Genomic DNA, 26,342 nt, shown 5'->3' with positions numbered 1-26,342 from the left:
TATGTTGTTTAGAACATCAAATAGAGCAAATGTACCAACTTTCAGCTAAAAACAATTATATTTAACATTACGTAAAGTATCTGGAATACAGGTGTTCACATAATGGTCGCGTGAATGGCGGGCAATAGTGCAGCGCGCGTCACTTAAACACATGCAGCTCCGTAACTATTAGCTGTATATGCACTACAAAGATACCGTTGGAAAGATGAAAGTTTGGTGAAACTTTTTTTACTCGAGTAGTTTTACGATATCTGCGATAGCAAAACGTCCATAACCAAGCAAAGAAAAAGTGAGTTCGTATCATTTCCACTTTTGAGGGGTTCAATCGTTTCGTGCGGCCCTGGATGGTGTGTAATTAAAACGATATACAACTTGAACTGAAGCCCTGTTATGTATCTTTCATTTGAGACCTATTTTAGCTTTGTGGGTTTAGCCGTTTGTATGTAATAACAATTCTAGTGATAACTTCTGTTTTTCCAGCACTCCAGACTTTAACCGCCTGGAATTCCAGGAAGCGACCACGGGAGATTACGAGACTTTTGGTATGTTGTTCACGACATCCAATAGAACTAATCTGCCAATTTTCAGCTTTAGACTATTTTTCGCATGGTTCAAACCTAAAATGACTGAGCTATTTTGAGGACATTGTGAAAACCTTGGTACCCAAAAGACCATGCAAAATCTAAATTTTAGTTCCAGCTTTTTGTTTTTTCATTTAACTTCGTCGATTTAAAAGATTTGCAAAATGTCCGAATAACAACTACTGTTTGTTATAATTAAATCCTATTCTAAAGCAACAGACAGTTGATTCATTCTACACATATGCACGCCCCGATATAATTCCAAAAACATTTGATTTGCAGTTATTATGATAAAAATATAATAATATATCAAGCATGCTACTCTCAAATTATTTGGCAATAAAATATTAAGTATGGTGTTTTATCTTGTACTAAAAACTAAATTATGTGCTGAAAGTTTGAAATCAAGTTTTACCATTTAAAGAAACAATGGAATAGAATTACTGTGTGATGCCAATATCAGGTGTAGTCGGTGGTTTGGTTGGTCAGGAGGAGCGCTAAGGTGAGTTCTTGACTAGGGATGGCCACAAAGTTCCGGTTCCGGCGGAACCGGTTCTCGGAGATTCGGTTTTCAGAATCGGTTCTGAAACCGGTTCCGGATCTGGATCCGAAAACCCGGTTCCAGAGCCGGATCTTAGGAACCGGTTCCAGACCTGGATCCGAAAATCCGGTTCTAGAACCGGATCTTAAGAACCGGTTCCAGATCTGGATCTGAAAACCCGGTTCCAGAACCGGATCTTAGGAACCGGTTCCAGACCTGGATCCGAAAGCCCCCAAAGACCCATAAAGGAGGCACAAAGTTCACCTTCAAAAAAAAATGCAGAGGACCATGCGCTTGTGCCTTCCCCGCCCAGACCCGCTTGTGCCCCCAGAAAAAAAATTTGGTCCACCAGTGGGTGTTTAGCCAAATGAGTTGGCCAGTTTGCGTGTTCAGCCAATGAGTTTGCCAGTTACCCAGTTTATTTAGCCAAATGAGACAAGCTGCAGCCGCCTGGGCGCCTGCCTATCGCTACCACCATTTCATCTAGCATACTGTTCACAGCCTGCCAGCAGCTCGGGTTTAGCGTAGGGATGATCACAATGTTTCGGTTCCACGAGGAACCGGTTCTTGGAGATCTGGTTTTCAGAACCGGTTCCAGACCTGGATCCGAAAAACCGGTCCCGGAACCGGATCCGTTCAGACCCGAAAACCGGTTCCACCAGGAACCGGCTCTGGCCATCCCTATTCTTGACCCGGGCGCCAAGTAGACTGGTTGTGTCGCTGCATGCGCCATAGAATTTTAAGTTACATTTTCGGAAAAAGAACAAGAAGAAAACTACGAACCAATCTCATCGAATTTGGCGTAGTAATCTGCTTTATAAGAATGTGAAGTACATATTAGGATGTGCAAGCTTTCGGTTCTCGGGTTATGGATCAGCAAATATATTGTGAGAGCTTAGTAATCCTAATAGAATTGCTTTAAAAATCAGTAAAGAACGGCTTTTTTCAGCACTTCGTGAAATATAAGGTAGTATATCTGTATAGTCTTGAAATTCAACTAATTCTAAATGTTTATTATTATTATTATTATTATTATTATTATTATTATTATTATTATTATTATTATTATTCACAAGTGTTCTCATGTATCCAAGTTGTCTCGGTTCGATAGTAAACTCCAATCTAGACAGTTCGAAAAACGTCGTCTTGAGCAGTTGTTCTATGTGTTTCCCAGATGAATGTAGTCGTTTGACCAGCCTCAATAAGGCATACCATGGAAGTTTATTATTATTATTATTATTATTATTATTATTATTATTATTATTATTATTATTATTATTATTATTATTATTATTATTATTATTATTATTATTATGCACTAGTTATAATTAAGAAACTGTCAGATTGAAAATTTTACAGATCAGTTCGTTCTGCTAATTTGCGTAGGAAAGTGTTATCTTACATGATTTTCATATACTTAAGTTTTTTTTTTGTTTTAATTTAGTAATATTTATTTCTTCATTATGTGATTACCTATCTAACTTAATATTCTTTTGTAACTTCTTACACGTGTTTTCCTATATCAATATTAGTGAAAACCATTTAACTAATAACAAAACACATTAATCCTATGTTGATGCATAATGTCAAATTGGGAAAGACTTCGTGTATAGTATTACATACCAAGCCTTAAAAGCTTTTGACTTTCTAAGTGATTCAGCTGTTTCTTTTATTATTTTTTTAAAAATTTGATTTAAGTAACCTGAACATATATTTTTGTGTTAGTGATGTTTCTATTGTCTTGCCAGGAACAATATTAATAACTTGTCATCACATATTTTACTTATGTAGGCACCGGTATTTCCACACGTAAGCACAAACTAACACATGCGTCAGCAATGTGTTCCTTACTCTTCTTAAAACCCACCTCTTTTGTGCTACATAGCATGGTTCTCATTTTCCTGTCGAGGGATCAATATTTGTAACACATATTTTTCATAGGCGTTACTTACAAGTAGAGACTGGGGGTTCAAGCACTATAAACATGGAAAATAACTAACTCTATGGCCTATGGAACCCAGAGGTTCAATGCCGCGTTTAGAAAAGCTCTTCACTGACTTCTATCCTTAGCTAACTGGATCCAGTTTCTACTTTGTATTCCTATTTCTTCCATATTAATATTGTCCTCCCATCTGCGTCTGAGACTTCCTAATGGTCGTTTTCCTTTGAATTGCCAGTTCAAACTTTGAAAGCGAGCCTACTTTCTTCCATCCTGGCTACATGACCTGCCCATCTGAGCCTCCTAGACTTGATGACCCTAACAATGTTTGGTAAACGGTTATAAATTATGCAGTTCCTCGTTATGAAGTTATGCAGTTATAAAGTTATGAAGTTCCTTGTTATGCAGTTCCTCGCCATTCTCCATTTCCGTTCCTCTGGGGTCTGAATATTCGTCTCAGAATTTTATTTTCAAATACTTTCAGCCTACGTTTTTCCCTGAGAGTAAGCGACCATGTTTCGGAACCAGTGGCGTAGGGAAGGGGGGACAGAGGGGCCGGGCCCCCCCAAAGAGGTCCGACAATGTACTTTGGTACTTTGATGTTTGTAATTTTTTATATATTTTTATGTTTATATATCTTTTGTTTGTAATTTTTCTATGTGTACCTATAACAGCACTTGCACCCCCCCCCCCAAACACACATCCTGGCTACGCTACTGTTCGGAACCATACAGCAAAACAGCCATGATGGAAGACATAGAAATTAGGCACTTAAAGTTCGAAATAAAATGAAGTATATATTTTTAAAAACACGCTTTCTCTTAAAATATGCATTTTTAAAACAAACACAATAAAACAAATCCTACTAGAAGAAAAAAAAATTGTTCTATTTTGAAGAAAATTACAGTTTTAAAAAAGGAAATTATTTTGAGCGCTTTCATATATGTATAAATAACATAAATTCTTTAATAGTCATGTAAATCACAAATATTTTTGAAAGTAATATTCTTGAAAACAAATTATTATTTATTCTTTAGTACGATTTGTTTCATCTCGCTTATTATTTTTAACTTTTAAAGGATTATTTCATTTTATTTTGTTATCAAAATCTAAACTATCTTCCTATTTTCACAGATGTAACCGAAATATATTTAAAGCACACAAGATGTCGATTGGTACATTTTCTCCTTTGAGCACCTGTTCAATAAATACTCTTTTACTTATATTTGTCCACAAATCTTTATTAACCGCAATTACTCGCTCACATTTCTCGCGGTAACATTCTTTTTATATGTTGGGTTGGAACTTGATCCTGACATTGACAAAGTTTTTATATTTATTTATTTATTTATTTGTAAATTTTAATGAGGTGACAGTATCATTTACTGAACAGAAGATTCATGTAGTTATTCAAATAAAGTCCTCATGTTGAAGAAAAACCCACTGCGACCATCGATTGACCCTTTTCTTTCAAACCGAATGATCAATTTCTTTTCTTTTTTTCGAATCTTTTTTCAAGAATATTCTTCATAATACAGTAGATATAGTAGGAAATGGAACGTATTGTTAATTCTCCACTAAAATTGAAATATTTTTATAGCATAAAACTACATGAACTCATTGACATAAAATAACGGGTACTTCTGGTTGACATGGAAAATTGAAATTTGGCATGATTGCAGATTTGGGGACTCAACTAAACATTGGAGGGGTCCTCTCGCCCCCTCCGCCCCATTCCGCTTCCAGAATCGACGCCCATGGAGATGGACAATTGAAGGGTAAGGGGAAAAAAGAAGGAATGTCACAAAATTGCATTTTCGAGAAAACGGCGTTTTTAATACTGAAAGCAACGTGAAAAGAATAGGGCTAGTAACATTTTTTGCCCCTTTTTACATGTGTATTTCTACATCTACACATGCATGGCATATACAGTCAAATAGTACCAAGAGTCACCAACAGATAGGACAAAGCATCCGAAAAAGCACGCACATGGACATTCCTTGTTTTTTCCCCTTACCCTTCAATTGTATATCGATCATGAACTCTAGTTTGTCGGAATGCTGTGGAGGCAGTGCCTCCATGTGGTCTGTGTTTCCACCTTATACATCGAAAGGAAAAGTCCATCCAATTTCGTGCCATATCTTTTAAGTCCTCCTACAAGATTATAAATAAACACAACACTGTGTAATATGCAAACAAGACCCTTTTACTGAAGCTAATGAGATTTAGGATGTGCCGGAAGCCTTCTCTTTTGTTTTTTAGCAGGATGTGGCTATTTTCTCAAGATAGTTAGACAGATCCTAAACTCGCAAATAAGCAGTATAGATAGAATTTTACTGTCCTGTTTACACTTTCAATTAACATGGCGGCGGGTTGTGCTTTAAGCATATGTTTGTCCTGGAAACCGGCTTTTACTCTGTGCAATGCAACCATTTTAACATCTAATTTCCACTCGAAAAAGATTCAGCAATAAAAGCAGAAAAAATAAAAGGAAGCAAAGACGGTTGATTCATGTCTTATACGCCAATCAATCATATTTTATTACAATCGGATACATTTTAACAACTACAATTATCGTGTACAATACTTTTAAATAAGTACAAAATTATGTAGGGTGATAAAGTCTGCGAACAAAAATCCGCGTTTACAAGTGGTCCAATGACTTGAGTATATAGCATTCGAGTACTTCACGGTAACTAGGCCGACATGCGGAAACTGTTCTATCAAGAATATGTGACGTCATTTGACCTACCATTTGAGACTAAAAGAACGTCCCTCTTGTGCTAATGTATTGTGTGAACGTGCAGCTAGAACAAATGTCGAAGAAGGCCTTTCCCTTAATCGTAATGTTTGCCAATGTTGCTAACACATGACAGATTTTGCAGTTAGACAAACGAGGCAAAGAAGACGAAAAAGAAGAAATCTCGTTGCAACTGAAAGTATTCTGTGTACATTGTCACGCATATTCTTAAAAAGAAAATGTACTGTTTTGTAAGTGAGATGCCACCATAATATAAGGACTAAGTTTCGATTATTGTCTTTTATTTAAAGAAATAAAAATAATAAACACAGCGAGTAGAATGTTAATAGTAGTTCAAGAAGTTAAAATGTTTTTCTTCATTCTCTTATTGCTGTTGCATTTATGACGATGACAATAGACAATGAAATATAAAATTGCGGTATTTACCTACCAGTGATTACTAGTTGCGTGATTTCAACCCATTATTTTCAAAGAAAAAATATCATTCTTCAGTGATAAGGGCAAGACATTTTAAATTCAGACATTTATTATTACATTGCAGTTCTTTAAAATTACATACTAGTTAGATTGCCAACTTAACTAAGAAAAAACATCACTACGCCTGTGCAAATTGCCTATAACGTATTATTACATCAAAACCCACCCCGAGATTTCGGCCCTATAAGAACAAGCCTGGAAGGATTTCATTAAGAACAAAGCTAATCAAAAATAATACTGCATTACAATGCTATGCAGAAGTTTTGTTGGAAATAAGTATAAATTGTGAGAATTATTATTATTAGTGAAACAATTTAAATTACATAGACCCTATAAAATATAGACCCTATAATAAAAATTATGACCAATTTGAATAGTATGTAGTCTATGTATAGACCTATAGGTTATGTGTCTAAGTACATGCAAAATCAAAAATAGAAATAGTCAACTATCCCAATACTTCAATATGATTTTTGTTGTACGAATGCAGTAAACGCAGAGAAAATTAAATACATGGAAGTTCGCCAGAATTGTAACACTGCACATTATAGATGCATCAAAATATCAAATAGTACTTTCGAAAAAGTAGGTACTATCAAACATCTAGGATTCAGGGCCGGATCTAGGATTTCTTGAAGGGGGTGCACCAATAACTACCACTACATTTGATTTAAATTTTTAAGTTTTTAAATGCCTTTAGGTAGGGTTGCCATATGTCCGTATTTTGTACGGACTGTTTGTATTTTTGGGGTCCGTGTCCGTATCGTACAAAGCATTAAATAGGAAAATGTCCGTATTTGAGAGTTTTGGAGCTGCCCGAAAATTTATGAGTCGGGAATTACTAAAATCTTGGTCAAAAAGAACTATGTTTTCATCATATAACCTATATTTTAGTTACTATTAATAAAAATGTCTCATTTTTCCATTCCAGGGTTCTTTTGGTTAAAATTAATATACGTAATTTAATTGCATGATTTATTATGTTTGTGTTAATGAAAAAATTATAAAACATGCTAGTTTCCAATAGTGTTTTAAGTATTACAGTAAATAATTGTATGATAACCCTAAAGGTGATTTTTAGCTAACGTAAGACATTTCAAAATATTTATTCTTTTTTTGGGCACCGTACCTTTGATGGGTCGTCATTTTAAAGCTTGTCCGTATTTTGGATCGAAAAATTATGGCAACCTTACCTTTAGGCATCTGTGGTGTGAAAGAGGAATATTACTTTGCTTAGTGAATCCTTTTCCTTCGACCTTCAGAAAATCGATTTAAACTATTGCTTTTGCAAAACTAAGCTTTCTTTTAAGCCTCAAACGCACACATGACAGCAGAAAGTTTCGGAAAATGTGAAGGGGGGTGCATGTGCTCCGGTGCATCCCAACTAAATCCGGCCCTGCTAGGATCAATATTAACAGACAAAACCGTAGGCTAATCACAAAGAAATTAAATGTCAACTGAAAGTAGGAAATTCGTATTATTATTCAATTCGAAATCTTTTGTGGTCGCGAATTCTGTCGAAAAATTTGAAGCTTAAAATATATAAAACGATAATCATGCCTGTTGTACCATATGGTTGCGAAATGTGGTCGCTTACTCTCAGGGAAGAATGCAGACTGAAAGTATTTGAGAATAAAATCCTGAGACAAATATTCGGACCGAAGATGAATGAGAATGGGGAACGGCGGAAACTTTATAACGAGGAACTGCATAATTTTTTACCGTTTACCAAACATTGTCAGGGTCATCAAGTCTAGGAGGCTAATTTGGGCAGATCATGTAGCCAGAATGGAAGAAAGTAGGAACGCTTTCAACATTTTAACTGGAAATCAAATCGGAAAACGACCATTAGGGAGACCTAGGTGCAGATGGGAGGACAATATTAACCCTTTAACTCACCATTTTTTCCGATCAAGGGTCTATGCGAAGTTGCGCATTGACATATGCAAAGTCCACTAAATTCAGATAGAACAAGCGTGACGAATGTCAGCGTACTTGGACTTTTGCACTCATTACACTTCTGACTAACGTGGAAAAAATCAACAGTTCAAAACGTGTTCACCTAAACGAGAAAATAAAGCTCAAAGATGAAAAGATGACAACTCCGCGTGCAGCAAGTAATACAAAGAAACCAACGCTGGCTTACTATGACATCTAGAGGGAAATTCAGAACTTCATTAGTGAAAGGGCATCTTAGCTGATCTGCTTTTATCTTATGTCCAAACTAGAAACTACATGGTGCAATACAATTTCAAAGTAAATTTTTGCATATATGCAAAGCTGCGCGCTAATGGGTTAAGATGAATCTCCCAGAAATATAAATACAAAGTAGAAAATGAATCCAGTTGGCTTAGGACAGAAGTCAATGCAGGCTTGAACTTTTGTAAACGCAGCATTTCGCTGCAGGAATAGTTTGTTGTTATTATTGCTCCAGCTGCTGCCACTCGCAGGTCTACTACTGTCATATAAAAAAACAATTATTTACGCATATATCCTATAGTACAGCAATATTGAATGTAAATATATTAAGTAAATAGTATGTTTTGACATGTATTTTCAAGAGCTCAACACTCTTCGAAAATCCAGGATGGGGGTTGCTACGGGCAGCCATGTGCCAGAGTTACCAATTTGGCCCTTTTATAGCTAAATCTAGCCATTTTCACACGGTGATTAGCTAGAAAAAGAACACAGTTTAGCTCTTAGCTATAATTTTGAACAATCTACATCTATAATTGCCAATTTCTAGTAATCGTGAAATGTTCTCTCGGGATTTGTGTAAAATTGATTCAAGTGCAAAGTTCTCCGCGGCCAAATGTGTATTGTACTAATTTTCGCGGCCCATACTGGTAATTTGCATATTTATGGATCTTCATATATCTATCAGGAATTCAATCATACACTACTACACTATACTAGTTGTTAACGAGTATCTTCTGTTTTGGTGTTAACATGTCCTGCCAGATGGAATCAGGCTTTACCACTCAAAATACAGCATTCGATGCAACATTCCAAGTAACCATGTGCAGCAATTCATACGATTTTGCTTATTTCTCTCCTTCAGTTCTTGGACACATGCCATTTTGTACGGCTTCATCTGTAGATCTTTTAAGACACGTTGACAAGACCTACGCGAAATGTTCACGTGTTGCGACAATTTCCATGCTGACTTCCTTTCAGTCTGGATCATTCGTGCTTGAATATCCTAAATAACAGCAGGTGTACGAACTCGCTCGATTCTTTTTTTTGGTTCCACACTGCACCTATAGTATACGCCACTTCTTCACCAAATATTGTATACTCCTCTTTGCCGGTACGAATACGCCAGGAAACTTCCTTTCAAAATTGTTCTGCGTTTCCTTAAGAGTCTTCATCCCGGCGAAATTAAAATACCGCTAATTTTACAGTAATTATGTGATATCTTCAAATAGATAAAAGATAATTGAAATATGGAACAAGAGCGCCCTAGACAATATTATTTTGCATGAGGTACCGTTACCACAAGTCACCTGTAGCTTTCGGTTTTCAACCGTTTAGAAACGCGAAAATAAATGCCGATTTTCAAAATGGCTCGAAATCGAAAGCAGATAAGTGAATCGTGATAACGGTTTCTCATGTAAATTGATATTGTCTAGGGCGCTCTTGTTCCACATTTCGATTATCTTTTATCTATTTGAAGATATCACATAATTACTGTAAAATTAGCGGTATTTTAATTTCGCCGGGATGAAGACTCTTAAATAAACCGGTAAACACGTACGATTCCACTATTGCGATTCTTTCTTGTAGAGAATACATCTCGCTGAGATACATAGTAGTTTTAACAGTCTTCATGCTTTCGTACTGAAAACTGACAACATACTACACAAACGTTGTCGGACGATAAAAAAGTTGCCGCAACAATAGACGATAATGCGCAGTCTGCCTGTTTGTGGCAGGCGCCACCCGATATAACGCTCGAACACAAAATTGCTTTTAGTTTCTTTAGATGTAACTGGAGTAGATGTATCTGCGTTTCTCTACCACTTTCAATTAGTGTTTCTACCTTTTTCAATTAGGTTTTATACATACACTAAGTACTCTAAATACTTACACTTTAATTACTTTAGGTACTCTAAGTACATACACTCTAAGTATACTCGTTGAAGTATAAGTTTGATTCAAATAAAAGGTACATTACGGGTACTTATGAACTTCAATTACAGTTCGGCAATGAAACTACATACGTGAAAAGGTAAGTTGCATACGAGTAATGAAAGTGTAAGTACTTTGGAGGTTACATATGTTCAAAGGGCAATACAGTAAGTACACATAGTAATACTACTTACAGGTAGGGCCTAATGAGTATAAGTACAAAAACTAAGTACTTTCAATGTTACATACGCAAAAAGGCAACAATGGAATAATGAGACTACAGTCCAGTAAAACGTCATCATAAGCATGTGTAATTACATGTCAGTAATTGTTCCTAAAGTACCGGTAGAAAATCAGTAACAATAAAGTTCAATTACAAATGGGTCCTTGTACTTCAACTAAAATATTCAGTACTTCAACGAGTGTACTTAGAGTGTATGTACTGTGAGTAATTAGAGTGTATGTACTTAGAGTACCTAAAGTAATTAAAGTGTAAGTACTTAGAGTACTTAGTGTATGTATATACAAAACCTAATTGAAAAAGGTAGAAACACTAATTGAAAGTGGTAGAGAAACGCAGACACATCTACTAACTGGACATGAATGTGGGCATTTGCAGAACAAATTGAATCAAGTACTGCTTCTCTGACACATGTATCTACCCCGGGCGCCATATTGGATTCAACTTTCGGTATTTCAAATGGGAATAAGTGCAAGTGATACATCAAATCTATGTACAATTTTCTCGGAAATTCACTGGTGTAGAACGTTTGTGCATGTTAAATTTCTCCAGGCACTTCGCGAATAGACATTGCGGAGTAATATCAGTTACGCTTAAGTTATTGATGTTGACAAATCAAAACAATTTCTAACTAAAAAGTACTGTAGGTATAAACAAACTCTTTGCAACATTGGTGTCATAATCTTATTATATTTCTGTGAGTGATAGTTATTACTTCCATTTAGTGCTATAACAAGGAAGTATTGCATTACGGTCAAAATTCCTAATGTAAATTCAGATACGACCAGAATTGGCTAAAAAATTCATTTCCGTATTGGCGTCTGTATGTACAGTATATACGTTCAGAAAATATTTCATCAACGATAAATCACGTAAAAGATTACATATACACACGAGGCCCTGCACAACGTTATATTTGTTTCAATATTCGTGAAGTGCCTGAAATTTAACACGCAATACCTTGCAATACCTTGGTACAAGATACGGTAAAACTACCTACACCAATGAAATTTAGATAAAATTGTACACGAATTTGATGTATAACTTGCATCTATTCACATTTGAAAAACCGAAAGTTAAATCCGATATGGAGGATCCAATATGGCGGCCGGAGTGGGTAACATGTGTTATAGAAGCAGTACTTGATCCAATTTGTTTATTGGCTATTTTTGAATATTTTGAATTTTGGATAGTTCGAGCTATTTGTGTCTTCTTTGACTTACTTAGAGTCCGCTATAGTTGCACATTGAAAATATTGCTATTATTGTAGGTCTGAGAATGTTAATAAAAGAATAATAGCGAAATATCATTTGTTAACCAACATCAAATACGTATAATCATCGAGTTAATTTAAGCAAATGAAGTGTAGTAGTCGAATTCTTTCACAAACTTTGTATTGCGTGTGCATATATAATATAAACATTTATTTTCATTTCAAATCAACACACGTGTCTGTAAACAGTTATTCTAGCTGAATGATTCCTACTACAGATGCTGTTAGACCTTGAATGAACACGTAACCAACAATGGCGAATGAATAAAAGGAAATAGATAAACAAAAATAAGGAGAAACCAGCAGGAACCAAATTGTTAGGAGTTTGATGAAGCCCACACAACAATGAAGCGAAGAGAAATGATGGCGGACAGAGGAGAGAAAAAATCTGTCTGTCGAACAATAGAATAAGAAGAGTAGGCCAGATACTGTTTATTTTTATTTTCTTACTTCAGCGACACACTTCGCCTTTTTCCATTGCCATTTTTTTAAAGTTAAAAGTTTGTTTTGCAAATTTAACCTGCTGTGAATGTGTCTCCTTTTTTAAAAAAACAAATTGTCTTTTACGACAATGATTTTTGGATTTATGGAGCAACGTCATTATTTGTTCATCTGAGGTTATGGACTGTAAGGAATTGGGTGAAATTCTTTCATTTTGTTGTAGGTTAAGACTTCAGGAATAATATATAGTCTATTGCTGAATGTTCCTCCGTGCACAAGGACATGGCATTAGCTATCGTTGACGCACGATTTACATTGTTTTTCTACTATCGTCGATAATGTGGGTATGGAGAGGATAATGGAAAAAATTAATTAGGAAATACTTAGAAAAGCATCGTGCGGAATTAAGAGAGTTGCGTATATACGCCATATTTGTTCCTTAGATCATTAAATTATAAAAGGAAATACTCTCCCCGTTTTCTTTCAAATGAGCGTAAATTTTAATAGTTTAGTTTCACTGATTTGTTCTTCAGATCTATTTAAATATGCTACTTCGTGCAAATTTAATTCTGTGATATAACGTTAAAAAAATAAAGTAGAGGTCGCCCTCTTTCGGGACACACTATGAAGGTCCAATGGCTGTGAATGGCAGTTCCTTGACTTTGGCATTCATGGAACTGGTGTAGTGAGGATCCTGCTTCTGCTTCCTTTACTTCTCCAGAGTACCCGCTATTCCCATACCTTGATGCGCTCTCATTGGTAAGCAGACTGGGACCAGGTAAATGAACATAAACTACACGCTGTTAAACCACGTCTTGAAGAATGGTACACATCTGCTCGCTCTCGTTGTCGAAATGAAGTGCTCCTAACGCGTTTACGTATCGGACACTCTCATCTGACGCATAGTTATTTGTTGCGCGGTTTGAATCGCCCGTGTTGTGAAGAATGTATTGTCCCACTGAGTATTCGGCACATTCTTGTCGAATGTCCTGAATACTCCGAACTCAGAGAGCGTCATGGACTGCCACTTACACTTGATCGTGCATTGGGCAATGATATTGCTATTGTTGAGTGTGCCCTCTTCAGAAGTGTAGCCACCTCGCTTCAGTCATTTAAAACATTCAGTCATTAACAATTATTTACCGACCCTTACCGATCGAAAAATAGTATGGTATCTCTTCCGTGTAAGAAATGACCAAATGCACAGCTTGCTACCACATCTGCTGAAAATCAGTCTTATGTAGATAGGTCCTGTGTACAAGGGCTTAAATTAAAATAGTTATGCATAAAGGTATAATGTTTGGTCCGGGGCAGTAATTCTTGGTCAATCATAATAAATACTACCTGGTGCATAATATTTATGGAGAAAAAGAAAAAGCTATTTTTAAAAAAAAAAAATGTTTTTAGTTTTCCGGAAAGCAAAATTTTCGTTCTTTCAGGCCTCAAAATCACTAGCTGTAACACTTTTTTTTTAAGCTTCGTACATTGTTTCTGGCTGCCCCCCCCTCGTCACAAACGACGGGCCCCTCCTAGACAAACCTACTGGCTACATCCCTGGTTCTCTTTTTTGTGCACGCTTCTAACTTGCTCACGTTCTCTGTTTTTTTAAAAGCCTTGTGTATGTATTATTGCTACACTTTTATTCTGACTTATTGTTTTTTCGCTATTTATTGTTATTGCTATATATTTCCTGTTGTTACCATTATTAGTATTTATTTATTTTTTTATGCTTTATAAAAAGATTCATTTCACATGGTTTTCGAGAAAAAATAACAATTATCGATCATCTCAATATTGTTTTTGGTATAGCAGCAATAGCATGCTGAACATTAAGTGCGGCCTTTTGCCCCGCTTTACTCTACTAGAGAAGAAATATCTCCTCCAATTCCCTTCCAGGCGGCAACGTACCAAGAACTGACGAAACGTTGCCACGTTGGACCGCAATGGATATACGCTGTACTAAGAAGGACGCTGAACGAACATCTCCAGAAACGATAGATATGCGTCTGCCTACCTCTCTGATAAAATCAAGGCTTCTAGAACCCCATGTCCCACTGGTCTCGATGAATATTGGAGCAAAAATGAATTTGTCGAGGAGATTGTTGTATTTCCTTTCCTTTTCTGCCTCTCTACGTCTAGCGACTTCTCCAGCATTCATAACAGTCAATGGGAGGCTTGAATGGGCAAATGTGTCCGAACATGTAAAATCCCAAACTAGTGATTTGCCTCTCATCCAAGGTATTAATGTCATGCCGTCAGGTCGTTTACCAACAGAACGACAACAGCCTGACGGTTCACGAATGGAAGGAATTCCTGCCGTTGTGAGGGCTCGCAAAATGATGTCATTAACAGATGAATGTCTGGTGTTTCTGCCTGTGCTCTTCATGCATGAGAGGCCATGCAGGCCGCGTTGGGTAACTTGATCCCCGCAAGCTGGACAACGATGTGGCTCACAAACATCTGAACCTAGTCTTAAGGAAGTTTTCATTAGACATGTGAAGACCTAATTGGGGGGAAGGTAACGCATTTAACCATGCCCCAGCATGGAGGGATGACGCAGCAAGAAGCCTAGCTTTATCCTCAGGAACAGTAACGGATTGTAAAAGAAGTTCATGAAAATGTGCTGCTATTGGTGTGTACCAAGATGCCTGAAAACCTCTTTTGCTGATTTCTGGAAGGTCCGTATCTGTTATATTTATCCATTTACTTGAGCCTTCTTGAACTATTTCATCTGGGTCCAGGTGGTAACCTTGTGGAAGGAGAGCCTCGATTAAACGAAGAGATCCGTGGTAGGACGCTAAAAAGGTAGGAATCGCCATATCAACGGTTCGTCGAATACCAAGACCTCCTAATCCAACAGGTAAGGATGCTTGCATCCAAGAGTCGTCACTCAAGGAGCAGTTCAAAATTGACTCTAGACCCATTTTAAGGATAAGATCATATTTTTCCAGTAGTGGAGTCCAGGAATTTTCCAGGAAATAGTATTTATTATTGTTGTTATTTTTTAATAATTTATTGGCATTGTTCTATCTTTACTATTTATTGTTGTTATACATTTATTATGTTTTGTTATTCTCACATATTTATGAGAAGCAAAGGAAGGAATTTATGATAACTAAATTGAAGGAAAAATCAGTAAAATTCACATAATTAAAATTCCATTTCATTTAAAAAAAGAAAAATACTCACTTCCCCATATAAACTAAGAGGTTAAACCAAAGATATCGCAGGGGTTTGCTCAGTGCTCTTACGAAAAGATAAAGAAATCTGAGAATAAAAGTACTAAAGGCACGAGCATTATCATCGCCTACTTTGTGCTGAATTTGGCAAAAGTTACTTCTGTTACAGGAAAAATTCTTCTGGTTATAAAGTTTGTGTAGTGACGGTGATGGTTGTTTACATTTTAAAAAATGAAGACGAATACTGATTTGAATCTAAATGAAACACTGACAGAATCTTACAATAATATAATACAAAACCTACAACCTCGCTACAAAGACGATGTGTTTCATCAAATTCCGACTGTTGTTGGTAGTTGGAGTTGCTTAAATTTACTCCTGCGAAGTTGAGAAACCTTGCATTGTATTCCGTCCTGCACGACCTCATCCATTTGCATCTCGGTGAAAAGTGAGAGACTAGCTCAATGCATTTTCCGGAAGCAAAGTTATTCTTGGCAGTAGCTTAACGTAATTTTGTGCTTACGACTTTATATTGTAATGTTTATAATGCATTATTTTTAATATCCTGCATTATTCTTAAAGTATGATACCTTACCACAGTACCATAATGGACAGTGAAGATGGATATTGTAACCGTCTCTACGGGGGAGCATCCCAGATGGAAATATCTGCCTGGTGCAGATGGACATTACACATTGGTACCGGTAATGTATGGCGCACCTCTTTCGTAAATGAGGTAAGCAGGGCCTAATACCTGTCCTTACACCGAAGTAGGGAAGTTTTCGGGATATCTCACAGATGGGTGAGTAAGACATGCCCTTGGATTTGAGAAGTGATTGGCTGGGTATGTGTGCGGTATCTCTTGGCGTTGATTGAACAACAAGTAGGTAGGCAGAGCCAGCATTCGAGGGTCATCCTGGGGTTTCTGGTTTGGGTTGGATTCTACCGGGCAGTGATCCCGCCGTAGGATTAGGTAACTTGGGGTTATGTTCACAAAGAAGGAGGTGCACTTACCTTATAACGCTCGGGTGCCATCATTGGATATGACGGTAGGCCTTGATTCGTTAGGGAATCTGAATTAGATTGTAAAGGACAGTGCAGTCATTTGACTGGGGAACCAGGCAATTCAGTAAATTACTTTTGGTCTCTTGTACGCGCTTCAAGGACCGGCCGACCATACTTATAAAGCTGGTCTGCAGGAAGGTCATCCCTGATGGTGACTAGAACGAGTGCCGTTAGAATTGGAGGCACGGTGGTTCAGTGGTAGAATACTTACCTCTGGCGCGTGGGATCCCTGGTTCTATCCCCGTCCAGGTAAGTTTGTGGTGGACAACGTTGTGTCCGTGGGTTTTCTCGGGTATTCCCGTTTCCTCCCATTTTCTCATTCCACTAATTCTCCCATCATCATTCATTTACTTTAATCAACGTCTCCCTTAGCTTAAAGGGTATAACCGTGGGACGTTAAACTCAAAGATTTCAATCAAAAAACTGCCCTAGACACTCTCTTTATTTCATCCTTAAAGTATTATTGTATTATTACAAGTGGCATGCATGTCACCTTTAAGAAAAGGCACAATTAATTAGTTAAGCGTAATTTGCTACACACTCATATATAGTACACTGACAATTGCTACAATGAACGAGATACTGTACCTCTTAGCATTACAAAAGTTCTGTTTTTGGCATGAGAATTTGCCCACAGCAATATTAATTTCTTCATCCCCATGTCGTCTCTCGATTCATATATTATCTTTGCACAATAATATAATTAAGTAAAAATTAAAGCCTAAGGGAGGATTTTCATGCAAGCGTCAGTTGCGTTTGCTGCTTGCGATTTCTATGTGTGCCCAACAGAAAGTGCTCTATTGGAAAAGAACCATACTTAAATAACATTCTCAATTGGCTATTCAGCCACATTGCAAGCAAAGGACGCAATGGACGCTTGCATGAAAATCCGCCTCAGGAGTTGACCATAATTTTAGATAAAATTTCATTAAGCATATCATATACTATCGTAGGGCCAGTGTCATAATGAATACCTTATTGACAGTAAATTTTAGCACCAGCTTCCCCTCTGTAAGTGACATAGTTCTCGAATAGCACCAATTTTTAGGTTTACAAAGAAATTCTTTTTCCTCCGTTTTCTCGAAAATTATGAGCTTTCATACTCACTTCTATCATTCTGTTCAACACAATTAGATCTACCGATTGGTATATACATATATATATCGGGTGAGTCAAAAGTCCTTGGACACCTACATAAGTTTGAAAATCGACGGGAAAAGTAAAAAGTGATGATGGGAACAGAGATTTGATAAAGGGCCGTAACTTTTGGAGTGTATGTCATTCATGGCCGCCATCTTGAAATCCGCCATTTTGGATTCAAGTCATTTTCTTAAATGGAAAGGGGGTGTATGACACATCAAATAACACTAGCTTGAGCTCAGGAATTTAGTGGTATAGTTTTTTTTTTTTTATCTTGTACAGTTTAGAAGTTATTAATGTTCAAAGGTGGGAAATTACCTTGATACTGACCCAGTTCTCTCTTTGCTCCAGGTGATCTAAAATGGGTCTGACACGTGAACAGAAGATGGAAATCATCCTTATATCAGGGGAACGCAGCTACCGAACAATAGCAGTTGACTACAACAGACGACACCCAGACAGAGAACCGGTATCGCACAGCACGGTGGCTTACATGATCATCAAATTCCGGGAGACGGGCTCTGTTCAAGATAGGGCACGTATTGGGCGACCAAAGACTGCCACCAATGAGGAAACTGCAACGGCGGTTGTTGCATCGTTTGCGAAAAGTCCTAAACGAAGTACCCGTCGTGTGTCCCTAGCATGTGCAATAAGCCTCGTTGTCCGGATATTGCACGCCAATCAGTGGCATCCTTACAAGCTGCACATGCAACATAAACTGAACAAGGATGACCCTGATCGCCGGTTGGAGTTCTGAACGGGGAGGTTAATCGACATAATTGTCGACACTGGTGTGACGCAAATCCGAACTGGGTTAACCCGAGTCGAGAACATAGTCCAGCGAAGGTGATGGTGTGGTGTGGCATATGGGACACCAGCATCATTGGGCCATTTTTCATTTACAACACCTTAACTGCAGAGCTCTTCCGTGGCTAAGCGGTTAGCATACGCGCCTTTGGCGTGGGAGACCCGGGTTCGATTCCCGGCGGGAGCTCATGTGGTTCGGATTCCACGTTAATCAGTAGGTCCACGTCTCATATAGCCTCGCTGCTGAAAGGGACGCTAAACTAAAATCAACAACAACAACAACAACAACAACCTTAACTGCACCACAGTATCTGATGCTGCTGCAGGACCTTGTGTTTCCTGTCACACTGAACGCTGACGGCATTTTCCCATCTTATTTTCAGAACGATGGAGCCCCTCCCCACTATAGACTTGGTGTCCGTGAATGGTTGGATGAACAACTGCCAGAGAAGTGGATTGGTTGCCGTGGTCCCGTGGAGTGGACGCCCAGATCCCCTGACTTAACGCCCCTTGATTTTTATCTATGGGGACATCTTAAGCAGATAGAGTATGCTGAGACAATCCGTGATTTGAGACACCTGAAGGAACGCATCCAACAAGCCTGTGACCAAATTTCAGGAGACATTCTGTTCTGTGTGCAGTCAGAGTGGTTGCGGCGACTACAGTTGTGCATTGCACGGAAGGGGCAACACGTAGAACATGTGTTGTAGCATTCAGTATCAAGGTAATTTCCCACCTTTGAACATTAATAACTTCTAAACTGTACAAGATAGAAAAAAACAAATTACACCACTAAATTCCTTAGCTCAAGCTAGTGTTATTTGATGTGTCATACACCCCCTTCCTATTAAAAAAAAAGACTTGAATCCAAAATGGCGGATTTCAAGATGGCAGCCATGAATGACATACACTCCAAAAGTTGCGGCCCCTCATCAAACCTCTGTTCCCATCATTACTTTTTACTTTTCCCGTCGATTTTCAAACTTATGCAGGTGTCCAAGGACTTTTGACTCACCCTATATATATATATATATATATATAATGTTTTGATATTTTCGTTAAACGGTACAAATATTGTAAAATTTATGTTTAATGCATTATTCTCTTCAATAAGGGGAACACATGCTCCCACAGATTCTATGGACGGTACGCCCCTGTTTAAAATACCAATTAATGGCAGGAGAATTTGAGGAGACACAAGGACACAGTGCTCGAACAGAAGGGAATATAAGAGAAATATCAAATGCTCTCACGTGTTACCATATGCAATATTTTCCTTGGTTTTTTTTTTCTGTATCTTCCATATACCGTATAATACATCTGAACTTGAAATCTCGTAGGAAATTCGAATCCTTGTATGGGTATCATATTGAACCACCATAACCCTTATCTTCCAATTTAGGTCAAATGTTAAAAAAAAAAGACACTGAAATACGTATGAAGAGTTGAAGTACGAAATTTTAAGTCTATAATCTTAAGATATTACGAGATATGGATGCTATTATAATAACTTGTAACTCCTCCCCATTTTCTCTTTCTGCGTTGAATTTCCAAAATCCTTCCTAGTGGTACTTTACATCGCAAATGCTGCTAACTGCACAAATTTCAAGTTTCTAGCAGTTTGGCTTAGGAGTTGAAAAGTCAGAACATCTTTTATATCTAGAGATATTCCGAGACTAACAAAAGTGTATAGACGTAAATCGTAAGAAAAATGAACAAGGAAGAGTTTTCATATAAGTGTGCACAAAAGTAATGAAAGATTCCCGGCGGGAGCTCATGTGGTTCGGATTCCACGTTAATCAGTAGGTCCACGTCTCATATAGCCTCGCTGCTGAACGGGACGCTAAACTAAAATCACCTCACCTCAAAAGTAGCTAATGAAAGCAGAACTTTTCATATTGGTATGCACAAAGGTTATTGAAGCACAGCTTTTCATATAGGTATACATAAGGGAAATTAAAGCACAACTTTTCATATGGGTGTGCACAAAGGTGATTAAAGTACAACTTTTCATATAAGTGTGCACAAAGGTACTTAAAGCAGAACTTTTCATATTGGTATGCATAAAGGTTATTGAAGCACAGCTTTTCATATAGGTATACATAAGGGAAATTAAAGCATAACTTTTCATATGGGTGTGCACAAAGGTGATTAAAGTACAACTTTTCATATAAGTGTGCACAAAGGTAATTAAAGCAGAACTTTTCATATTGGTATGCACAAAGGTTATTGAAGCACAGCTTTTCATATAGGTATACATAAGGGAAATTAAAGCATAACTTTTCATATAAGTGTGCACAAAGGTAATTAAAACAGAACTTTTCATATTGGTATACACAAAGGTTATAAAGCACAATTTTTTCATATAGGTATACATAAGGGAAATTAAAGCACAACTTTTTCATATGGGTGTGCACAAAGGTGATAAAAGCAGAAATTTTCATATAGGTGTGAAGAAAAGTAATTAAAACAACTTTTCATATAGGTGTGCACAAAGGTAGCTAAAATCAACTTCTTTATGTACAAATATAAGTACACTTTTTATGAGTGAGATAGTTAAAATAACGTTTTTTGTATGGGTTTGCATAAGAGAAATTAAAGCTTTTACCTTCATGTTCCTACGTATATTCTCTTATTTCATTATTCCTTTTAGAGAAAAAAAAAACTTATGTTTGCAACATCATTTGACCATAAGGTGGTTTGTCAACCATTGCAATTTTTTTTTTCTTACAACATAATTTCTCCCGACTTTCCAACCTAATTTTCACAATAAATAAAGCAATACCCTTTCTTACATCGTTTAGCAAAATAGGAATTTCATTTTATAACAGAGAAGGTGTTTGATTTTAGTTTACAACAGAATTATTATCTGATATTAAATTGTACGATGTATATATAATTTTTTATTCAATGACTGATTAAATCTGTAAAATGTGTACTTTTGGTTCCAATTAGTACATTTTTTTTCGCTGTAGGCAGAACTGCGCTGTGAAACCTAAAGGAATTGCTGTAGGCAGAAATAAGAGTTTTAGGAATGATCCAAAAACTGGATCAGAAGATTGTGATCTTGGCCAAGAATTTTAGGAATGATCTTTTAAAAAATGCATCAGAAGATTGCGATCTTGACCAGTAATTAGTTTTTGGATCACTAGCCTCAAAATTTTTGAACGGCCCCTAAATCAAGTTTTCGTATTTTCTACGGAATAACCACATCATACTGAGTTGTGATAGTTTGGAATAAAATGAAATGAAATCTTTAAGTTGTACGTCCCATGGTTATGCGGGTTAAGCTAAAGGAGACGGTGATATTGAGAAATGAATGAAGAAAGTGGGAGGAAACGGGAGAACCTCGAGAAAGCCCACGAGTACGGTGTTTGTCCACCACAAAGTCCACACGACGAGAGCTGGGATCGAACCAGGGACCCGAACACCGGAGGTGAACGCTCCACCACTGAGCCAGCCCCTTCCCCCAGAGTGAAAGTTTGGGTTTGACTACAGTACATATAGTTATCCAGGTATAAGGCATACAAGAAAATTTTTGAATGAGATATATATTGGATCTTCTGATCCCAAAAAGGAAAGAAAAACATAGAAAGGAAAAAGAAACGTCAGTTCTACGTCTCACGATGATGCCCTATATGCTAATTATGAAAAAAAAAATGGTGAAATGTGGATATGGAAAGAAACGGAAAAGCCCTAAGAAAACTCACGAACATAATGTTGTCTACCATAAACTCACATAGGTAGCAGGCAATGGCGTGTTTAAAGAGGACTTCCCTCTCCCCGAAATTTTATTTACTATTATAAAGTAAATGAAACATTTTGCTTAATTTTCACATTTCCAGGACTAAATTTACCAAAGCCCCCCTCCCTAAACAAAATCGTAAATACGCCACTAGTAGTAGGAAACAAAAGAAGTATGAATTTAAACGTTAATAGTGCAAAATCAAGGTAAATCCGTTTTTCTACTATATAAAAGGAGGAAAGTCTTCTATTTACTTTTTCGTCACATAACAAACATCTCTACTTTTTCATTTTATAAATTTGTTGACCGTATTTGTTATCATGTTCAAGCAATGTATGCGTTTTTATTTTTCAGGGTTTTTCCTGTTTCCTGCAACTTTTAGTTCTCCATTATCACTTACATTTATTACCGTTTCTTTTAGCCTAAAGGACACATTTATGCGACGATAAACCTCTTAAAACTGTGCAATGCGAACTATAGGAAGAATTATATAACAACAATGTCTGTCTGTCCATCTGTCAACAGGTATTAGACAAAAATGGTAAGATACATCGTGAAACGTTTCTTTGGAATCTATTCAGCGTCCCAAGAGTAGGTTCCATAGCCTCTGTAAACCTTTTATTCAAACCGGAAATAGTAGAAATGAACAACTTCCGGCTTCAAAGTTAATTGCCGTAGAACAGGAACGGTAATGGTTACCGAAAATCATTTGTTTTAATCTATTTAGGATCTAAAGAAATTATACTCTCATCACCTGCATTTTTCTACTCAAACCGCAAAAGATAAAAATGTACTACTACTTCCAGTTTCGAGCTTTCGAAACGTGGGTGTGGAGAAGAATGGAGATAATTCGTTGGGTAGAGGTGAAACGAATGAGAGTATGTTAGATATGGTGGGGTAGAAAAGAATAGTGTTAGATATTATTGAAAAGAAGAAGAGAAACTGGTTGGGACATTGGTTAAGAAGGAGCTGTAGACAGAGGGAGGGGACGAAGGAGGTTACAGTTGACGGACAATATTAAAGCAGAAAAATCGTACGTGAAGAGGAAGAGGATAACGGAAGATCGTGGAGCACGGAAGCTTCTCAGTTGCGGCAGGTGACCTACCAATAATGGCAGAATACCTGTGATGAAGATAATGACGATCCAGTTTCAATATTAATCTTCACACGTCAAGACGGTAAGGGACAATGAGAAGCTTATTTTTGGAATCAATTCAACATCCCAACAATTGGTTTCATATATTGTATTAACCGTTTATTCAAACCGGAGAAGGTAGAAATGAGCCATTTCCGATTTTAACGTCGATCGCCATAGAACAAATACGACAGTAGGCAGCAATAAGTTTTTCATTTACTCAATTTAGCGTCTAAAGAAAAGATATCATCTCATGCGCATCTCTCTACTAAAACCGGAATTGGCAAAAATTTACTGGTATTTCCAGTTTCAATATTGATATTTATAGAGTTAAAATAATTATGTCGATCGCCGTAGAGCGAAAACGGTACTAGATTATGAAAAGTGATTTCCTATCAACATGCACGGCAGTGCATGGCAGCCAAGTTCCGCAAAGAAAATGAAAACTGGCCTGCACTGCCGTAAGCATATTATACACGAACAAGAGTTTTGGGTAAAATCGCCGATTTCGAGGCTTTGTAAAAACGACTCTATTAAGGGTAGAAATATGAAATTCACAGTGTAAGGAGATATCCCAAAGATGTACTCATATGCCAAATCTTACATTCCTACCTTCAACCATATTCGAGTACTGGACCCCCAAAATATGCTGTTTTCAGGCTCACTGACTCACTGACTCACTCATCAAATTGATTAGGTACTTCCCAATGAGATAGAAACCTGAAACTTTGCATAAAAGTACCCTATAACAATTTGAGTATGGAAAAAGTCCAAAATCTGAGGAATGAACTGTGGGAAATTTTTTATGGGTAAAAAACTGTCCTTAGCCAGGAAAAAAATCATTTCACTCACTCACTCAACAAATTGATTAGGTACTTCCCAATGAGATAGAAACTTGAAACTTTGCATAAAGGTACCCTATAACAACATGAGTATGGAAAAAGTCCGAAGTGTAAGGAATGTTCTATGGGAAATTTTTTATGGGCAAAAAACTGTCCTTGGCCAGGGAAAAAATCGTTTCACTCACTCACTCATCAAATTGATTAGGTACTTCCCAATGAGATAGAAACCTGAAACTTTGCATAAAGGTGCCCTATAACGACATGAGTATGGAAAAAGTCCGAAGTGTAAGGAATGTTCTATGGGAAATTTTTTATGGGCAAAAAACTGTCCTTAGCCAGGGAAAAAATCGTTTCACTCACTCACTCATCAAATTGATTAGGTACTTTCCAATGAGATAGAAACCTAAAACTCTGCACAAAGGTACCTTATAATGACTTGAGTATGGAAAAAGTCCAAAATTTGCAGAATGTTCTACGGGAAAGTTTTTATAGGCAAAAAACTGTCCTTAGCCACGCAAGAAATCGATTCACTCACTTACTCAACAAATTGATTAGGTACTTCCCAATGCGATAGAAACCTGAAACTTTGCATAAGGATACTCTATAACAACCTGAGTATGGAAAAAGTTTGACATCTGAAGAATGTCCTATGGGAAAATTTTTATGGGCAAAAAACTGTCCTTAGCCAGGAAAAAAATAGTTTCACTCACTCACTCATCAAACTGATTAGGTACTTTCCAATAAGATAGAAACCTAAAACTTTGCATAAGGGTACTCTATAACGACCTGAGTATGGAAAAGGTTCGAAATCTGAGGAATGTACTTTGGAATATTATTTGTGGTCAAAAAACTGTCCTTAGCCAGGAAAAAAATCGTTTCACTCACTCACTCATCAAATTGATTAGGTACTTCCTAATCAGATAGAAACTTGAAACTTTTCATAAAGGTACCCTACAATAACTTGAGTATGGAAAAGGTCCGAAATCTGAGGAATGTACTATGGGAAATTTTTTATGGGTAAAAAACTGTCCTTAGCCAGAAAAAAATCGTTTCACTTACTCACTCATCAAATTGATTAGGTACTTCCTAATAAGACAGAGACGTGAAACTCTGCACAATGGTACCTTATAATGACTTGAGTATAAAAAAAAGTCCGAAATTTGAGGAATGTTCTACGGGAAAGGTTTTATAGGCAAAAAGCTGTCCTTAGCCAAGCAAGAAATCGATTCACTCACTCACTCATCAAAATGATTAGGTACTTCCCAATGGATAGAGACGTGAAACTTTGCGTAAAGGTACCCTATAACGACTTTAGTATCTAAAAAGGTCCGAAATCTGAGGAATGTACTATGGGAAATTTTTCAAGGGCAAAAAAATGTCCTTAGCCAGGGAAAAATTCGTTTCACTGACTCACTCATCAAATTGATTAGGTACTTCCTAATAAGACAGAGACGTGAAACTCTGCACAATGGTACCTTATAATGACCTGAGTATGGAAAGAGTCCGAAATTTAAGGAAGGTTCTACGGGAAAGTTTTTATAGGCAGAAAACTGTCCTTAGCCAAGCAAGAAATCGTTTCACTCACTCACTCATCAAAATGATTAGGTACTTCCCAGTGGGATAGAAACGTGAAACTTTGCATAGAGGTACCCTATAATGACTTAAGCATAGAAAAATTCCGAAATGTGTGGCATGTGTTATGAAAATTTTTTTTATTGGCGAAAAACTGTTCTTAGCCAAGTAGAATCGTTCGTTCTCCTAATCATCAAATTGATTAGGTACTTTCCAATGAGGTATAGACGTGAAACTTTGCATAGAAGCACCCTATAATGACTAGAGTACAGAAAAAGTCCGAAATGTGATTAATGTGCTATGGGAATTTTTTATGGGCGAGAAATTGTCCTTAGCAAAGCACGGTTCATTCAGTCACTCATCACATTGATTTGTTAGTTTCCAATGAGATAATGACGTGAAAATGTGCATAAAGGTACCTTATAATGACTTGAGTGTGAAAAAAATCTTAAATGTGAGGAATGTGCAATGG

General features: G+C 37.0%; 1 protein-coding gene across 6 annotated transcripts in view; it reads left to right on the top strand.

Moving 5' to 3' along the window:
• The window catches only part of LOC145670338 (uncharacterized), a 493,290-nt gene that overhangs the window by 377,541 nt on the left and 89,407 nt on the right, over window positions 1–26,342 (top strand). The window contains exon 3 of one of the 6 annotated variants that reach the window (XR_014128285.1): window positions 18,960–18,974. The exons of 4 other annotated variants lie outside the window; for them this stretch is intronic. Coding sequence is in view for 1 of the 2 variants with exons in the window: in XM_081738875.1 (XP_081595001.1) it covers window positions 18,960–19,286 (327 nt within the window). In the remaining variant the exon portion in view is untranslated. Of the gene's footprint in view, window positions 1–18,959; window positions 19,649–26,342 lie in introns of those variants that run through there. One more of the 6 variants, XM_081738875.1, reaches the window with a different exon arrangement.

Source organism: Thermobia domestica, chromosome 14 (assembly GCF_964235325.1).
Source record: "Thermobia domestica chromosome 14, izTheDome1.hap1.1, whole genome shotgun sequence".
Taxonomy (NCBI): Eukaryota; Metazoa; Arthropoda; class Insecta; order Zygentoma; family Lepismatidae; genus Thermobia; species Thermobia domestica.
Note: the sequence above shows the minus strand (reverse complement) of the source record. Positions and strands in the feature narration are given on the sequence as shown.